At 33.2% G+C, this 14,655-nt stretch overlaps 1 protein-coding gene across 6 annotated transcripts in view; it reads right to left on the minus strand.

Moving 5' to 3' along the window:
• The window catches only part of LOC118180955 (uncharacterized), a 196,124-nt gene that overhangs the window by 58,815 nt on the left and 122,654 nt on the right, over positions 1-14,655 (minus strand). For all 6 annotated transcript variants that reach the window (XM_085816646.1, XM_085816644.1, XM_035350038.2 and 3 more), the window contains exons 8-9: positions 2,151-2,200; positions 965-1,084 (exon numbers count right to left, since the gene is read on the minus strand). In XM_085816646.1, coding sequence (XP_085672772.1) covers positions 965-1,084; positions 2,151-2,200 — 170 coding nt within the window. The remainder of the gene's footprint in view (positions 1-964; positions 1,085-2,150; positions 2,201-14,655) is intronic.

The raw sequence follows: 14,655 nt of genomic DNA on the forward strand, positions 1-14,655 counted from the left end.
TTTCTGTTTCTATATTATTATATGTGAATTAAAATATGTTAGTTCTTCTGTAATTATGACCAATTTCAGAGATCTGGAAACCATTTAATAGATGAAAACTAATCGGATATAAACAGCCTGGAATTTTATGATGAAATGTCAGTCGTCTGTTTTGTATTGAAGAAGATTTACCACCTTTGGAAGTTTTGAAATTGATAACAAAAATGAATTTTGCTCCAAATTTGAGGATTGTTCTAAGAATTTTACTAATTCTTCCAATAAGTGTTGTATCCGGGAGATATAGTTTTTCCAAACTAAAAATAATCAAGAACTATTTGCGAATAACAACATTCGAAACAAGATTGCCAGACTTGACTATATTCGAAACTGAATATGAATTTAAGAACAGTTTAATCGTATAGTAATGTTGATGTAAACGTTCATAAAACTTAGAAGTATTGTAGCAGAAATCTGATTACAATGAAACCTTTTTACCACGCCCACAAAAAGTTTAAGACAATTTTATTGTTAAATGGATGTGGTTTTTCTCTTTGGAAAAATGGCTTTTGCTGGTGTGCAGCACATATAGATTATTTATTTTCTGAGAAATATTAACTACTCTTAGAGCTGGCTGTCTGTCTTGACTCGATGAGAATCTCGATGACTCGATGACTCAACGATTATTCCTTTGCATTATGTTTCACAATTTGTGTAAAAGGACTGAATTCATATTCAAAGCAATTATATATTACTATATTTTTTAAGCTATGTTATTAGCTAAATTTATTTGCTAGTATAATAATTTGATAATTGCGCTATTTATTTACACATTTATAGATATGAAGGAAGATCATAATAAGAGATTGATTCTGTAATTCTAGTCATAATAAGGCATAGTAATTCTATAGTTATATCGTTCATTTATATATACACAAATAAATCAAACCGAAGACTTTTCTGATAATAGAAAGCTATCATTACTTACATTTTCAGCCTGATCGTCTGGAATTCCAGCTTCACTTGAAGGAATAAATTTATGTCTTTGAACATTGCCTCTCTTATCCCATGCTGGGTTTCCAAAGCCTTTGCCCCAAGGATCAAAATCCTGACAGAAAAGGAATTAGTTTTTTTTAATCTGTATGAAACCTCTATTTAGAAGTTGATTAAATGAACTTAAGGGGGAGCAACATAAATTGTTGGTGTTCATTTTTTATTTCAAAATTCTTGTTTACCTTGTGCTTAGTAGAAAAAGTGCAGAATGTACAGAATGTATAGAAGATGCAACATTTTTCTGTTTCAAGTTTTTATCTACATTTTGTTTTCACTAAATGCCTTATGAATATGCAGCGCTGTATGCGCCAGTTTGCGGTTTTTGATGAGTGTTTCTTGGTGCCCTCTATGAGTGCTGATTTTTAAGATAGGGGAAAATGAGGCAATATACCAGGAAATACAGAGCGAAGCTTTCATGAATCACATGCCTTTTCCTAATCTATATTGTACTCTGTAATTTTTATACACACAAGACAAATTATTTTATATAACACAGGCAAAACATAGAACGGTTATCTGCGTAAACTTTCCCCCGAATTTTTATCAAGAACATCCCAAGGGATGAAATCTCTGGCCTTTGTATCCATCTTCTCCTACCATCAACTTCTCGAGAGGATTTTCTACTCGACAGATTTGAAGTGTATTAAATTTTCAAGACTTAATATTATATGATTTGAATCATTTTTAGACACGTATAGCATTCAGTAAGCTTTAACCGATAAAAGTGCTTATAATTTGATATTGATAATAGAATCTCACAAATTCAAATGAATAATATGAACAACAAAATTAAAACAATCTAATATAATAAAATCCTAATTTAAAAGTTAAGCCTTCTACCCAAAATAATTTATAGTAAAATATTTTTTCTTTCTATCAAAGAAATTAAGTATCAGATTCTCTTGAAATGTAAAAACACTTTTATTGAAATTATGACCAGCTTAAGACTGAATTTTGTGTATGTTCGAAAAGAATGAGTTTGCTTTACTTACTTGTTGACTATTCTTGTTCTTTACTGTGCAATATTTTTTAAACTTGATACCAAAGCAAATTTTAAAAACAGGTAACTACTGAAAAATCACATTAAAATACAAAAACATAATGACAATTTTACATCTTACATCGTCATTGATCTCTATCCGTTTCGGTCTTGTAGGCATGAAGAGGGGATCTGAAAGTAAAAGATATGTGCTCTAAATCGCAAAGTAATAACCTATATATTTATAAGAAGGTGATTCAAATGAAAACTTTTCAACTGCAGTAAAATTTCGAAAGGTTGTACAATTGATATTATTTATCTTGGGCCTTGGAGAATGATTAACAGATGGCAATATGATGCTACTTCACTGAAGAAGAAAGCAGTGTCCGTGAAAAAATGGCTGTCCCATTGTCGGCATGAATTGCGTTAAAGTAATAATCTGTGATTCTTTTTTTGAGTACTTAAATTGTTAAATGAATTGAAATTCATTGCAGGATGAAAGCATAGTATGGTGATTTCGTGTGTCTTCTTGCAGCAAGGGTACGAGTGGCGTACGAAGTTTAGAAACAGTTAAAAGGGGCATTATTTCTGCGGAGAAGCTCATTTTATCGGCAGGTCATGATCACTCTCGTCTAGAATGCAAATTAGGTTATTTGGGAATATTACATGAAAAAGGAAGTAACGGTGACCAGTATTTCATATGCAGATTTGCTCGAAAAGCACTTTCGCATTGAAATCAAGAGTAAATGACAGACTTTCGACTTCAGGTATACTGTTACTGCAGGACAATGCTCTTCTGCATACTGCCCGTTGAACGACTGTAGCAATCTAGGATATGAAATATGAAAATCTCACGCATCCATCTATAACCTAGCTTCTTCATTATTAATGATGTTTTTTCTTCTGTTTATGTGTGCAGTGTGTTCACTTTGTTTTTGTTGGAAAATGTTTTTTTCTGTTTGCTGCGAAGTTGAAAATAATATTGCTACGAAATGTACAGGCGAGCTAAGATACCTTCCCCGCAACGCAGGTTTAGGGTTGCCAGAAAATGGCAAGGAAGGCAGGGTTGCCACATTTGGCGACAAAATTGGCGATATGCCATGGACGGATGGAGACCCTTCTGGAACGAATTCTTACCGGTTTAACCCAGAATGTTCTAGAACACAAGCCAAAAACTATATAAGCCCTGCTGTTACGCGGAGAGTGCGAGATAGTTAGTGTCTCGAGTTAGTCAGTCCGTGCGGAGTCGATCGAGTTGACAGCCGGGCAGCGAGTGCCGAGTGGGTCGTCGAGTGCATCGAAAGAGTCTCTTAGTGTATCGCGGTTAGTGCATCGTCGAGAGAGCGTGTTGAGCTCCGGGAACGACTGAAGCGAAGAATCGGGAGCTGTCCTCTGTGTGTCGTCGAGTGCATCGCGAGTTGTAGCGGGGAGAGTCTCGAGAGTAGGTGGAGTTCCGAGAACGAACGAGCAGAGTCGGGAGCTGTACTCTGGTGCTTTGCAGTGAAGCTGTCTCCACCGTTATAGCCCGATAACCTGAAGGCTGTGTCGCTGATTGTTCCAGTGAGTGTATAGTACATCTTCGATGACTGTAAAACGTGACTTTGGAGCTGTCCTGATTAATATTGGCTAACCAAAGTGTGTTTCGATACTTAACAAGTGTCGTCGTTATTCACTCCAAATCTGCAAACCCCGTACGAACGTGAAGGAAGAAAAGAACGCAACAATATTCACGGGGAACAATGCTTATAAGTGCAAGCTTTCTGCAGAAGTCTTAGCTGTACGAAAGTGATGCTTTTCAATGACAACCACGGAATTTTTTCTCATTGTGTGTTATTGTTGCCATGGGAGTGCAGGCGATTCCTGTGCCAAGCCTGTTGGAGGGTCGCAGTTTCATTCATCACCAGCGTTTTGACATTGATTTGAGCACTTTCGAACAAGAATTCTAATATTGGCGGATAGGCGAATGTTCATCTTAACGATTAATATTTGCAGCCAAGAACAGTATCTTCACCATACCCTCTGCGATCAATAGTTTCTTCTTATTTGGCTGATATAAATTCACGAATATCCTATTCTACTTTCTATAATTTATTTAATTCTTCGATAATTCTGAGTACTGATTCAATTTACGTAAAGAAATAAACTTATTCTATACACTAAACTGCTTAAATATTAACAGTATTTTTTGTATTCGTTATAATGTGAACTATTCCTTTTACCTGAGCTATTTTCAACTACCCTCGAATTAGCCGTGATTTCGAGTTAGACGTGGACTTTACTTGCTTAAAGTTGATGTCTTTATCAAAGAGCTCATTTTTGATTAATTTGTCCATAATCCTGAGTTACCATTATACACACATTTGGTAATATGCACAGTTGTTTAATGTCTTGAATACTGAGACTCCCGTTAGTGTAGTCCCCTGTTATTTTCACAGTGCCATGAAAGCCATTAAATAAAGAACGGGCTAAATAAAGAAAGTCACATGAACTTTCTTTATTTAGCCCCGTGGCATATTTTAGTGCATAAAGATAGCTCATCACTAGGAAAAAGCTACTAAAATAAGCCAATCTCGTCTCCGCTAAAGGAGTCAAGCGACTGATGTCAGCATTATATTTCTAATAATTTTTTCCCCATATTTTTTTTGTGTCCATCGTTTCTCATGAAATGGCATTTCCATGTACTCGTATGTTGGAGCGATTTGAAAGTGTTATAAACATGCACATATTGTACTAAAAATCATTTGTATCGAAGTATGAAAATTCTTTTGTTCACTTGCTAGTTGAAGTACCCTGTGTTGCCCAGTTTTTACGCAGAGGCTTCATTTTAGGAGGTTGAGAGTAGTTTTTTCGAAATCTCAAGTAGATAGTATAGTAGTTAATGATTATTCGCACGAAGACACGTCCAAGGAAATAAAGAAAACTAGCTTTTCTAATAAGTACACGCGATATAAAAATAAAAAACTAAAAGGTATGTCTAAATTAACAATTTTTAATAATATTAAAATTTCGTGATCATTTACCGCCTCGACTTTCAATTCAAGGGAAAATTTTGAATAACCACGATGGGTAAAAATTATAAAAAATGAATTTTTTTTAATAGAAACATAACAATGACGAGCTCAAATCCTATATTATAAAACAAGAAATAATCACATGAGGACAAATAATAAAAAAATGATTTTTAAACGAGAAATATAAAATTGACGAGGACAAATTCTGAGTTAAAAAGCAATGAGCAATCGCACGAGGAGAAATCATACAAAATCAGTTTTTTTTATAAAAAGTGAATAAAAATGGTACAACGATAAAATATAAAAATATATATATGTAATAAAATTCCATAATCAAGAATACACTTAAAATTCTAACTGTATGTTCTTTTCATTTTTCATGGCGATGTTCTCTTATTTGAAAGTACGTGGAATTAAATCCATAGCCCCGTAATCAAGTTGTTTTTCCCGCCTTTTCTACACGTACAGTTATAGAATGTTCTCGAGATATTTAAAGCGAACTGGATTGGCTGACGAGGCTGACGTCATTTCTTGGAAGCTCCGCCTTTCCAGAGGCTATAAAAAGACTCGCAAAAGGAATATCGGGGCTTTTTCTTTAATGCAACAATGCAGTAAACTACATACAAAAAGTTATTAGTAATTCTTTTTATTTACTCCGGATATCTGACTTTTGTAATTGCTATTTCTCCTGAATAATAATAAATGGATCCTGTTTTTTAAACTTATCGTCTGATTATTTAAGCTACGACTAAAGCTGATACATCACATATATAAAAATACATTAAAGATCGAATGAAGATACATTTTAAATTTATAATAAAATGTATAGAAATGAATGATAAAAGGTAGAAAATGTATATAAAAAAGCATAAAAGATGGAATGAGGACAAACGGCACCCAAAACGGGAGGCCTTTCATTAAAAATAATTATGTTTTCAAACAAATTTTAGCTAAATACTTTAAAAACCATCCCTTTTAAATCAGCATTTACATAAGGTGACCAGATTTTCCCATTGGTTAAGCTATACAACATTTACTGGAGGAGGGAGGGCGATTAAACATTTGGTCTAAATGAAGCAACACAAATTTTTACAGAACGAAAAATAGTATGGTAATATATTTTTAAAATTTCAGCACAAGTACTATTTACAAATTACATTAAAAGAAATTATGTGTAGTATTACTTTATTCTTTGGCATACTTCTCATTTGAATGAATTTTGTTTTAGTAGATTGCTGTTGTTTGAAAGATCATGGAATTTTTCCTAAGAATTTGTTAAATTATATTTCACACATAAAATGGCTTTCATAATCCTTAACGCTTAATTGTGATTTTTCTGATGTCCGCACATTATTTACCGAAGAAAAAAAGTGCTCAGTCGCAGCATTAGTTCCTGGTAAGGCCAGGAATATTCCACAGTTTTGAGTGCATTATTGCAAGGAACATGGTTTGTTTCAAAATGATGAAATATTTCTAACCATTTGTTCTCTATTGTGATTTTCGTTGATGTCCAAGATTTAACCTTTTCTTCATCAATATATTTTTTATTAATCATATCTAATTAAAAAGATCGTTTTCAGAAATATTACTATATGGGAAATTTTGAGTAATATGATCAAATGATTTTTGCACATTCCAGTTAAGTTCTTGATTTAATATAACCCAATGAATATGTTCAATATTATTGTAATGTACCATCCACTCTTCTAAATAACCTGTGCGGTTACTACAGAACTTGTTAACGTGATTCATGAAATATGCACAATTTATTGCACATTGTTCTTCAAGCTGGCTTATACTATTACGGATAGTTAAAGGAAGAAAATTATTTTCTAACCGTTCTTGACATTTAAATTTTAAATTATTAACTTCATTTGTTACCTTGATTACTGAAATTTTGTCACCTTCAGTATGTTTTATAGCATTTTGAAAACGAGATGCTTGATTGTATAAAAACTCTAACCAAATTTTAGAAGATTCTTTTTCAGAAAACTCTTCTGAAATTCTAGGATATTTATCCTATGATAGAAATTAGGATTTCAAAGGATCGTATATTTCCAAAATTCTTTCGACAATTGGCAAAAGAGCCAACCCGCGCGTTTTACTGTATCCAAGTATTTTCTGATATTCCACTTCCGCAGTTTCTCAAAATTCTTTAAGCATTTTAATGCGCACAGTGCATATATAAAAATAAGAATATATTTTAATAACAATATTTTCCACATCTACGGGCAACAAGTCAGCAGCTGTTTGAATGACGTTATGTATTATGTGCGCTGCACAAAAACCAACACCAATAAAGGTTTGATTAAGGTTTTTGTTTAATTTATAAAAAATATTATACGTATGTACCTCATCTCGCGTTTCCTCCAAAATTTTCGTTCGTGTTGCCTGCGCAATATGCAGTCATTTTAAGTTTTAAATTGTTTTTTTCCAAAATATTCAAAATGGAACTAAAAATTATTTCAGAAGTTTCGCCGGGCAAAGAAACGAAATCTAAAATTCTAACTTTTATTGCAGTTTCCGAATTAAAAAAATTAATAATGGTAAGAAATAACTTTATATTCTTATGATTAGATACATCAAAATATATGGATATAAAACTAAATTTTTCGAGATTTATCTTAATTCTGAAAATGCATATGGGGAAAGTACATTACACACAGTTGCCTCGGATTTTGTTCTAGCACAGGCAAAATTTAAATTTTTGTTGAATAACTTTTGGACAACTTCTGATATGCAATCCATAGATATGAAGGAATGATGATGATGTCGTGTCTATGACAAAGTGCAATTATATAGCTCTGAAGCTGTCAAAGACAGCTTTTGCAACCTCGGCAGCTCTATCAGTATAAAGCAGGTCCACTGGGTCTTCAATGCCGATGTTAAACAGTCTGGCCTGGATTGCTGGGCAGCTGAAGATGTGATGGCGAGACAGTGGGATGTCATCTGGGCAATGAGGACAAATGTTGGTGCAACTACGCTGTCCGTCTGCAGAAATCCTCATCCCTTTTAAGTGATTTGTCCTAAGTCTGGTTATGATAGTCGATATGGCTCTGTCACAGTTCAATTTCGGGATGGAGTTTCCTTTAACTTGACCAATTAGTCTTTGACTGGCAACTGCATTGGCATCAGCGAGGGTTAGGCAGTTGGATGGCTGAGGAGAATCACGGGATGCCTTTGCAAGCTCATCGGCCTTCTCATTACCAAAAATATTTACATGGGCCGGTATCCATTGTAAGATGCAGGATCTTTGGGCAGCAATGATTTTGTTTGTAAGCTCAATGATCTGATGACTGAGTTGACATTTGGCCTTCTGGATCGCTTGCAATGCTGATCTGCAGTCAGAGAAGATGATGATGCCCTTGGAACTCTGGTCTTCTTTAGAGAGATAAAGGATATGAAGGAATGATTGTGATGAATAGTATAAAAAGGCACAGTACTTCTGCTAATGCTAATTTATTTTCTTCGTCTAAGTAACACAAGTTGCTTTGTGAAAGAAAATTCCTATATTTTGAAGGAAGATGCAGCAGTATTTAAACATCTTTTATGTTTCACTGTCCCTAAGTACTTTGAAATATCATTCTTCCCGCCATGCGAAATAGAAAATTCACCATTTCATTTCTCGCATTTTACAATGCAATCGTTTTTTTTTTTAAATGAAAGGAAATTAACTTCTTAGATGATCGTTGAATTCGCATCCTCTTTTCTTACTCATTAGGTTAAAAACAATTTTAAAAAATGATATTATGAATTTTTATATACATATAGCTTAAAACCATAGTGAGTAGGTACATACTTACATGAACATATTTTATTGTTAGTTAATAAATTAAATTAATTTCATTGTTATAAAGTAACTGTATTTTAAAAATTATTTAAATTTTAATCCTATACGTCTTTCTAGCCGTAACATAAGTAGTAAGTGTCACTTCCAAGGCCTGCGCTAGACTTTTTGCCGTCACTGTAAAATATAAATAATACGAGTACTGTCTGCTAAATTTACGAAACTTTATGTATTTATGAAATAAATAAATAAGTTACCTAATTATCTGAATAGCTGATTTGTTAGCATCACTTGTTTAACTAGCACTAGCATCCAGTACTATGTGTACCGTCCGAGAGACAGTTACAAAATGTTTTCTTCGTTGCCAATGCCAAAGAAATGCCATTGTTCTTTAAATCCAAACAATGGTGGTTAATTCTAATAACTGATCAAGAATGCGAACTTTGATAGGCAGTTCTCGATAATCAATTCTCAACAATTAATTGTTATTATTAAAGTTTAACATTATAAAATTAACAAAAATAACAGAACTCATATCCTGGCGAAATAGCAGTATATTTCCTTCCGTTTTCCCGTCATTCCCTAGCTTGTCGTGGGACGCGGGACAAACTGTTAAAAATCGGGTCTGTCCCTCCAAAAGCGGAACGCCTGGTCACCTGCATTTACAATATCTTCAGACAAATCCGTTTTCAGTATAAAAACACAAAGTCGTTAAACTTATTAGACAGATTTAAGGAAATTCCCTATTCTAGATATTGAGTTTTTAAAAAGAGTTGAATAATTATTTTTTTATCTGTTTATCAGACTCATATCCAAAAGATCATCAGCTTTAACTCTTGCTGAAACAAAAGTTCCTTTTGGAAACCATATTCATATGAAAAGAAGTATTATCAATCGCTATTAAAATATGTACAGCACCTGGCTCAACAAATTATAAAAATCATGAAATTTTAATAAAAATCGTTTTTTCCAAGTGAAGGAAAAACTTACCAAAAGATAATTTCTAATTTTATAAGCAGAAGCATCTTTTTCAATAAAACGTTTTGCACGAGAAGATTAACAATATAGAAATAAGAAAATATTTTGAACTTTGTGAAATAAATTCTTAAGCCTAAAATCATCTTGAACGAGTTTTGATGTATTTCTTAAGTTTCTTAAAAATAAAAATACTGATATTACAATTCCTATTCCAATTACTGAAATATCATTAAGAAAGTAATTTTGGTATGTATTCATTATTGACTTGCCTATACTGTCTTTTTCTCAGTAAAATAAATAGAAATCTCATTTCATTTGAAATAATTTCATTGTATAAAGAAAAGTTTTAAAGCTATATTAATAAATTTCCATTTAAAATTTCTACGGAAAATATTAAAAAAAGAAGTCTAGTATGTTGGTTCAGGAAAACACATATCATTTTCCTTTTATTTCCCCCTTAATTTTAGAGCTTATTCTAAAAGCGCTTTGGGTATTACCACAGAAATGGGAATAAAAGCTTTTGATTTATTATCATCATAAGATTTTTCAATTTTGAATTTAATCCATGTTCAATTTTACAGGAAGTAATACTCACCGAATTGCTGATTAGATTTCTATTCGTTATTAAACAACACATTTTATAGCATCATTAAGCTTTTCATTACCCTTTTCCTGTTCTAATAAATGGGGATGGGAATGCATAAATTTACTGATGTCAGAATTTTGGCGACGGTTACCATTTTATTTTATGCGAAAATATATTTTATAACTTTCATAGTGTGTATAAATGTACTGACATCTACGAAAGAACATAAATACAGCAGATCAACAGAATCCATAAAGTTTTAAATATACTACCCTTTATAAAAAAACTTAATTATTAGTTCAGATTAACTTTCGTTTGGTATACGTTCAAAGAAATACATATTGTAACAGACCTGTTTAAGTGTAATTGAACTATTTTATTCACGCCATGAACTCATGAACTGTAACCGAACTATTTTATTTAAACGCCATCTCGTGGCGATATGAAAAAAAACGTCAGTCGACCTCCAACCGCCATGATGATAGCTTACTATGTTGTGTTATTCTCAATGTTTGATGTTCCATTTCGTTTATGTTTCATTTTTATATATATTTCTTTTGTTTGTAACCGTTCCTGTGTGCTCTGTTAATAAATCCTTTTAAAGCTAGCCGGCATTAGTGTCTATTGAGGAACGGCTACATCACATTGGCGCCCAACTAAATTTGAATCCAAAATGGCGCAACAAAATGTTTAGAATTTCCGTTTGGCTTTAACAAGCTCTTACTCCCGAATTTAACTTTTAGTTGCTGGAGATCGGCTCAGTTTCTTTTCAGGTGTGGACTACTGGTCAAATATTCTGGAAACCAATTCTGGAATTAAAATTGCCATACCGTGCTGCTAGCACATCGAATCATCAACTGGACAATTTCAACGGAAAAGTTAAGTTTCTTTTACATTATCGTTTAATCTGAGTTTAAAGTTCTTTTAAACTGATTATTTATTATAAGCTGCTTCTTAAAGCAAATGTAAATTCCTTACTGAAATCTGATTTATTGATACTACGTAAGAGTATTAAACGAAAGCAAACGGCTTTCTGTTAACCAAACGTTATTTCTTGAATTGTAATTTGTTATTTTAAAATGTTAATGCGCATAGTAAATTAATTTGTGAATATTGTTTCACTGAATACATGTTTTGATGTTAAAGTTTGGATATATTCATGGACTTTGTTCATTAGAATTTATTAGTTTCGATTCTGACATACAGCAGCAGATGTTTCCCCCCCGCGGAAATGTTTAGACTAGCGATGATTTATGATGTGTTTACGTCAAATCTTTTATTATTTTTATTTTCTTTGAGTGCTGTTGTTCATTATTAAATGTTTTATTCTACATAAAATAAAATATTGTACTTGTAGATTTATCTTTCGACGAACATTTTGAGAAAATGATTATGGTATAATACTTTAAGAAATTACGATTGTTTTCTGAATGCATGTCTTAAAAAATATTTCTTGAAGAGAAAGAAAATACTTATGAATAAAATCGAATGACTATTTAATTAAAGTAAAAGAGTTACTAAATGTGTGTTGCTTAATTAGCTTAATATTTTGTTAGGATTAAGATTTTGAAGAATTCAGCTTAAATATAAAAGCTTATGGTAAGACATTTATGTATGTTTGGTATGTTTTGCTAAGTAGTAAACAATTTTTGAGCAATCTATTATATGTTATTTTCTTGATACAAGTTGAATTTAGAGGGCATTTTATGATATTTTTAAGACTCCGAAATAATAAACTTTGTGAGTATTATTGTTTACATTTATAAATACTGTTTAATAGTGGTATATAAATGTACGAGTAACATTGTTTACATTCATACATGTTGTTTAATAGAGGTATATACATTTTACTTAAAGGTATAATTATTAATTCTAAAATACTGTATTGTGAATAAAATCGAAATAACAACAAATTCAACTTCATCTTTTCCCTCCCCCCTGACCTCTCATATAATTATGGCTTACCTTGCCAAAGCACGAAAAGAGGATTTAAAAACTCTCGCTGCAGAACTGGGTTTCACTGTAAACGACACTATGCGAATAATAGATCTTAAAGATCTTATTGTCAATTCTGACACTTATGATGAGGCTTTTACCAGGAATCTTCTGGAAACTTTAATCGAAACTAGACAACAAAAACAACGTGAAAGCAACGATCTGGAGACACGTCAAAGAAAAGAAGAAGAACTTTTATTAGAATTGGAACGTTTAAAGTTAAACCTGGCAGCTGCTAGCTCAAACCCTAACTATACCGCCTTTGCTTCAAATGCAGCTATTGGAACAAATATTCAACACCTAATCCCTAAATTTACAGGAACTTCTGACATTGCAACCTACCTGCAAATTTTTGAAAGACAATGTGAGAAAGTTAATATAAAACAAATAGATTACATCACTCATCTCCTACCTCTTCTGCCTATAGACATTTCGCAAATTATTTTAAGAGAACCAAAAGACAAATTAGAAGATTATTCTTACATCAAGAAGATTCTGCTACAAAGATTCAAATTAAATGCTGAATCATTTCGAATTAAACTTACTACACACCATAAACACCCTGGGTCTTTATGGAAAGATTTTACTTACGAATTAAACAATAATCTCGAAGAGTGGCTCCATAGTCTCGATGTTACAGACTTTGAATCACTCAAAGACTTGGTCCTGACGGATCAGCTTAAAAGAAGAGTCAGTAGTGACGTTAAGGAGCATTTTATTGATACTTGGGGAAAAATAAAGAGTTCATCTGAATTAGTACAGAAATTGGATGATTATGAAGCTGTACGTGTTAAAAATACGAATTATAAAACTGAACTTCCTGGCAGGCGGAACTATTCTTACAAACCGACTAATCCATCCAAACACAAAGTAGAAAATCGAACAGGTGACATACAGGGAACTCATAAAACCTTTTCAAATCGTGTTCAGCAACAAACAGAGGAAAAGCGACCTCCTTTAACATGCTATGGGTGCGGAAAAACTGGTTTTATCAAGTCTAAATGTCCAGACTGTAATCCCCCAAAAGACTTCAAATTCATCAAATTTTGGCACTATCCAAATCCGATCCTGTTTATCTTCCACTCGGACTGCTGTATTTCCAATTAGTATTGGTGGTGTTTCCGGTACAGCTTTCGCCGACACTGGTGCTAGTCACTCAATTGCAAGTGAATCCCTCTATCATATTCTGCAAAAACAAGATGCAGTATTTGAAAAGACAACACTACAAGTGTCTTTCGCTGATGGTTTGGTATCTGAAAAAGAGGTACTTCGCACCGAACAAATCATTCTTCTCGAAGGCAGAGAGTTCAAAACTCCGCTCCTTGTGTTGCCTGATGCCAAAAAAAACTCGACTCTGTTAGGAACTGACTTTCTTCAAAAAGCTAAAATTGTTTTAAATCTTGCTGAGAATAAGTGGAACTTTTCTGATGAACCTCGAAGAAAATATAGCTTCGTGAAACCTCATCAATCCCAAGTACTGGAAGAAACCCCAGTTGTTGTAAACAACTGCCAACTACGAGAAAACGAAGGACAACAATTAACTACAGCCCAACGGCTTGCAACTGATGCATTGCTTAACAAATATCACACTGTCTTCAAAGTAGGGGGAGAAGCCACTAATCAAAAGCCATCTGGCTTACTTCAAACTCCAGTCTATGCTCAAAGTTTTGAGACCTTGTCAATTGATCTTTTCGGTCCCCTTCCTGAAACACCGTCTGGTGAAAAATGGATTTTTATTGTGCAGGACTGTGCCACGAAGTGGACAGAACTATTTGCTTTAAAGGAAGCCACGGCCAGAGAATGTGCCACTATTCTTTTGGAGGAAGTTGCCCTTCGATTTGGGTTATCCAGGAAAATAATAAGTGATAATGGTACCCAGTTTACTAGTGCTGTTATGCAACAACTATGCTATATCTTGAACATTGATCAAAGTCTTACTCCTGTCTATCACCCACAATCTAACCCAGTTGAAAGGAAGAATAGATATCTGAAACCACGTTTAGCAATACTTGTTGGTAACGACCATCAGTCATGGAAGGATAAACTGCCATTAATAAGGTTTGCTTTGAATACAGCCAAATGTGATTCAACTGGACATTCTGCTGCTTTTCTTCAATTTGCACGAGAGTTACGAACCTTAGATGATGTAAAGCATGATATAAAAGCCGTAATTGAGAACGATAATTTTGTTCCCGAAATTACTCCATATTTGAAACGTTTTGCAAGAAATGTACAACAGGTACGAGAAAGAGTCGAAATGCATCAAGATAAACAGAAACGTTATGCTGAC

This window comes from Stegodyphus dumicola, chromosome 5, assembly GCF_044657685.1.
Source record: "Stegodyphus dumicola isolate Sdum_Otavi_A_Nest chromosome 5, ASM4465768v1".
NCBI lineage: Eukaryota > Metazoa > Arthropoda > Arachnida > Araneae > Eresidae > Stegodyphus > Stegodyphus dumicola.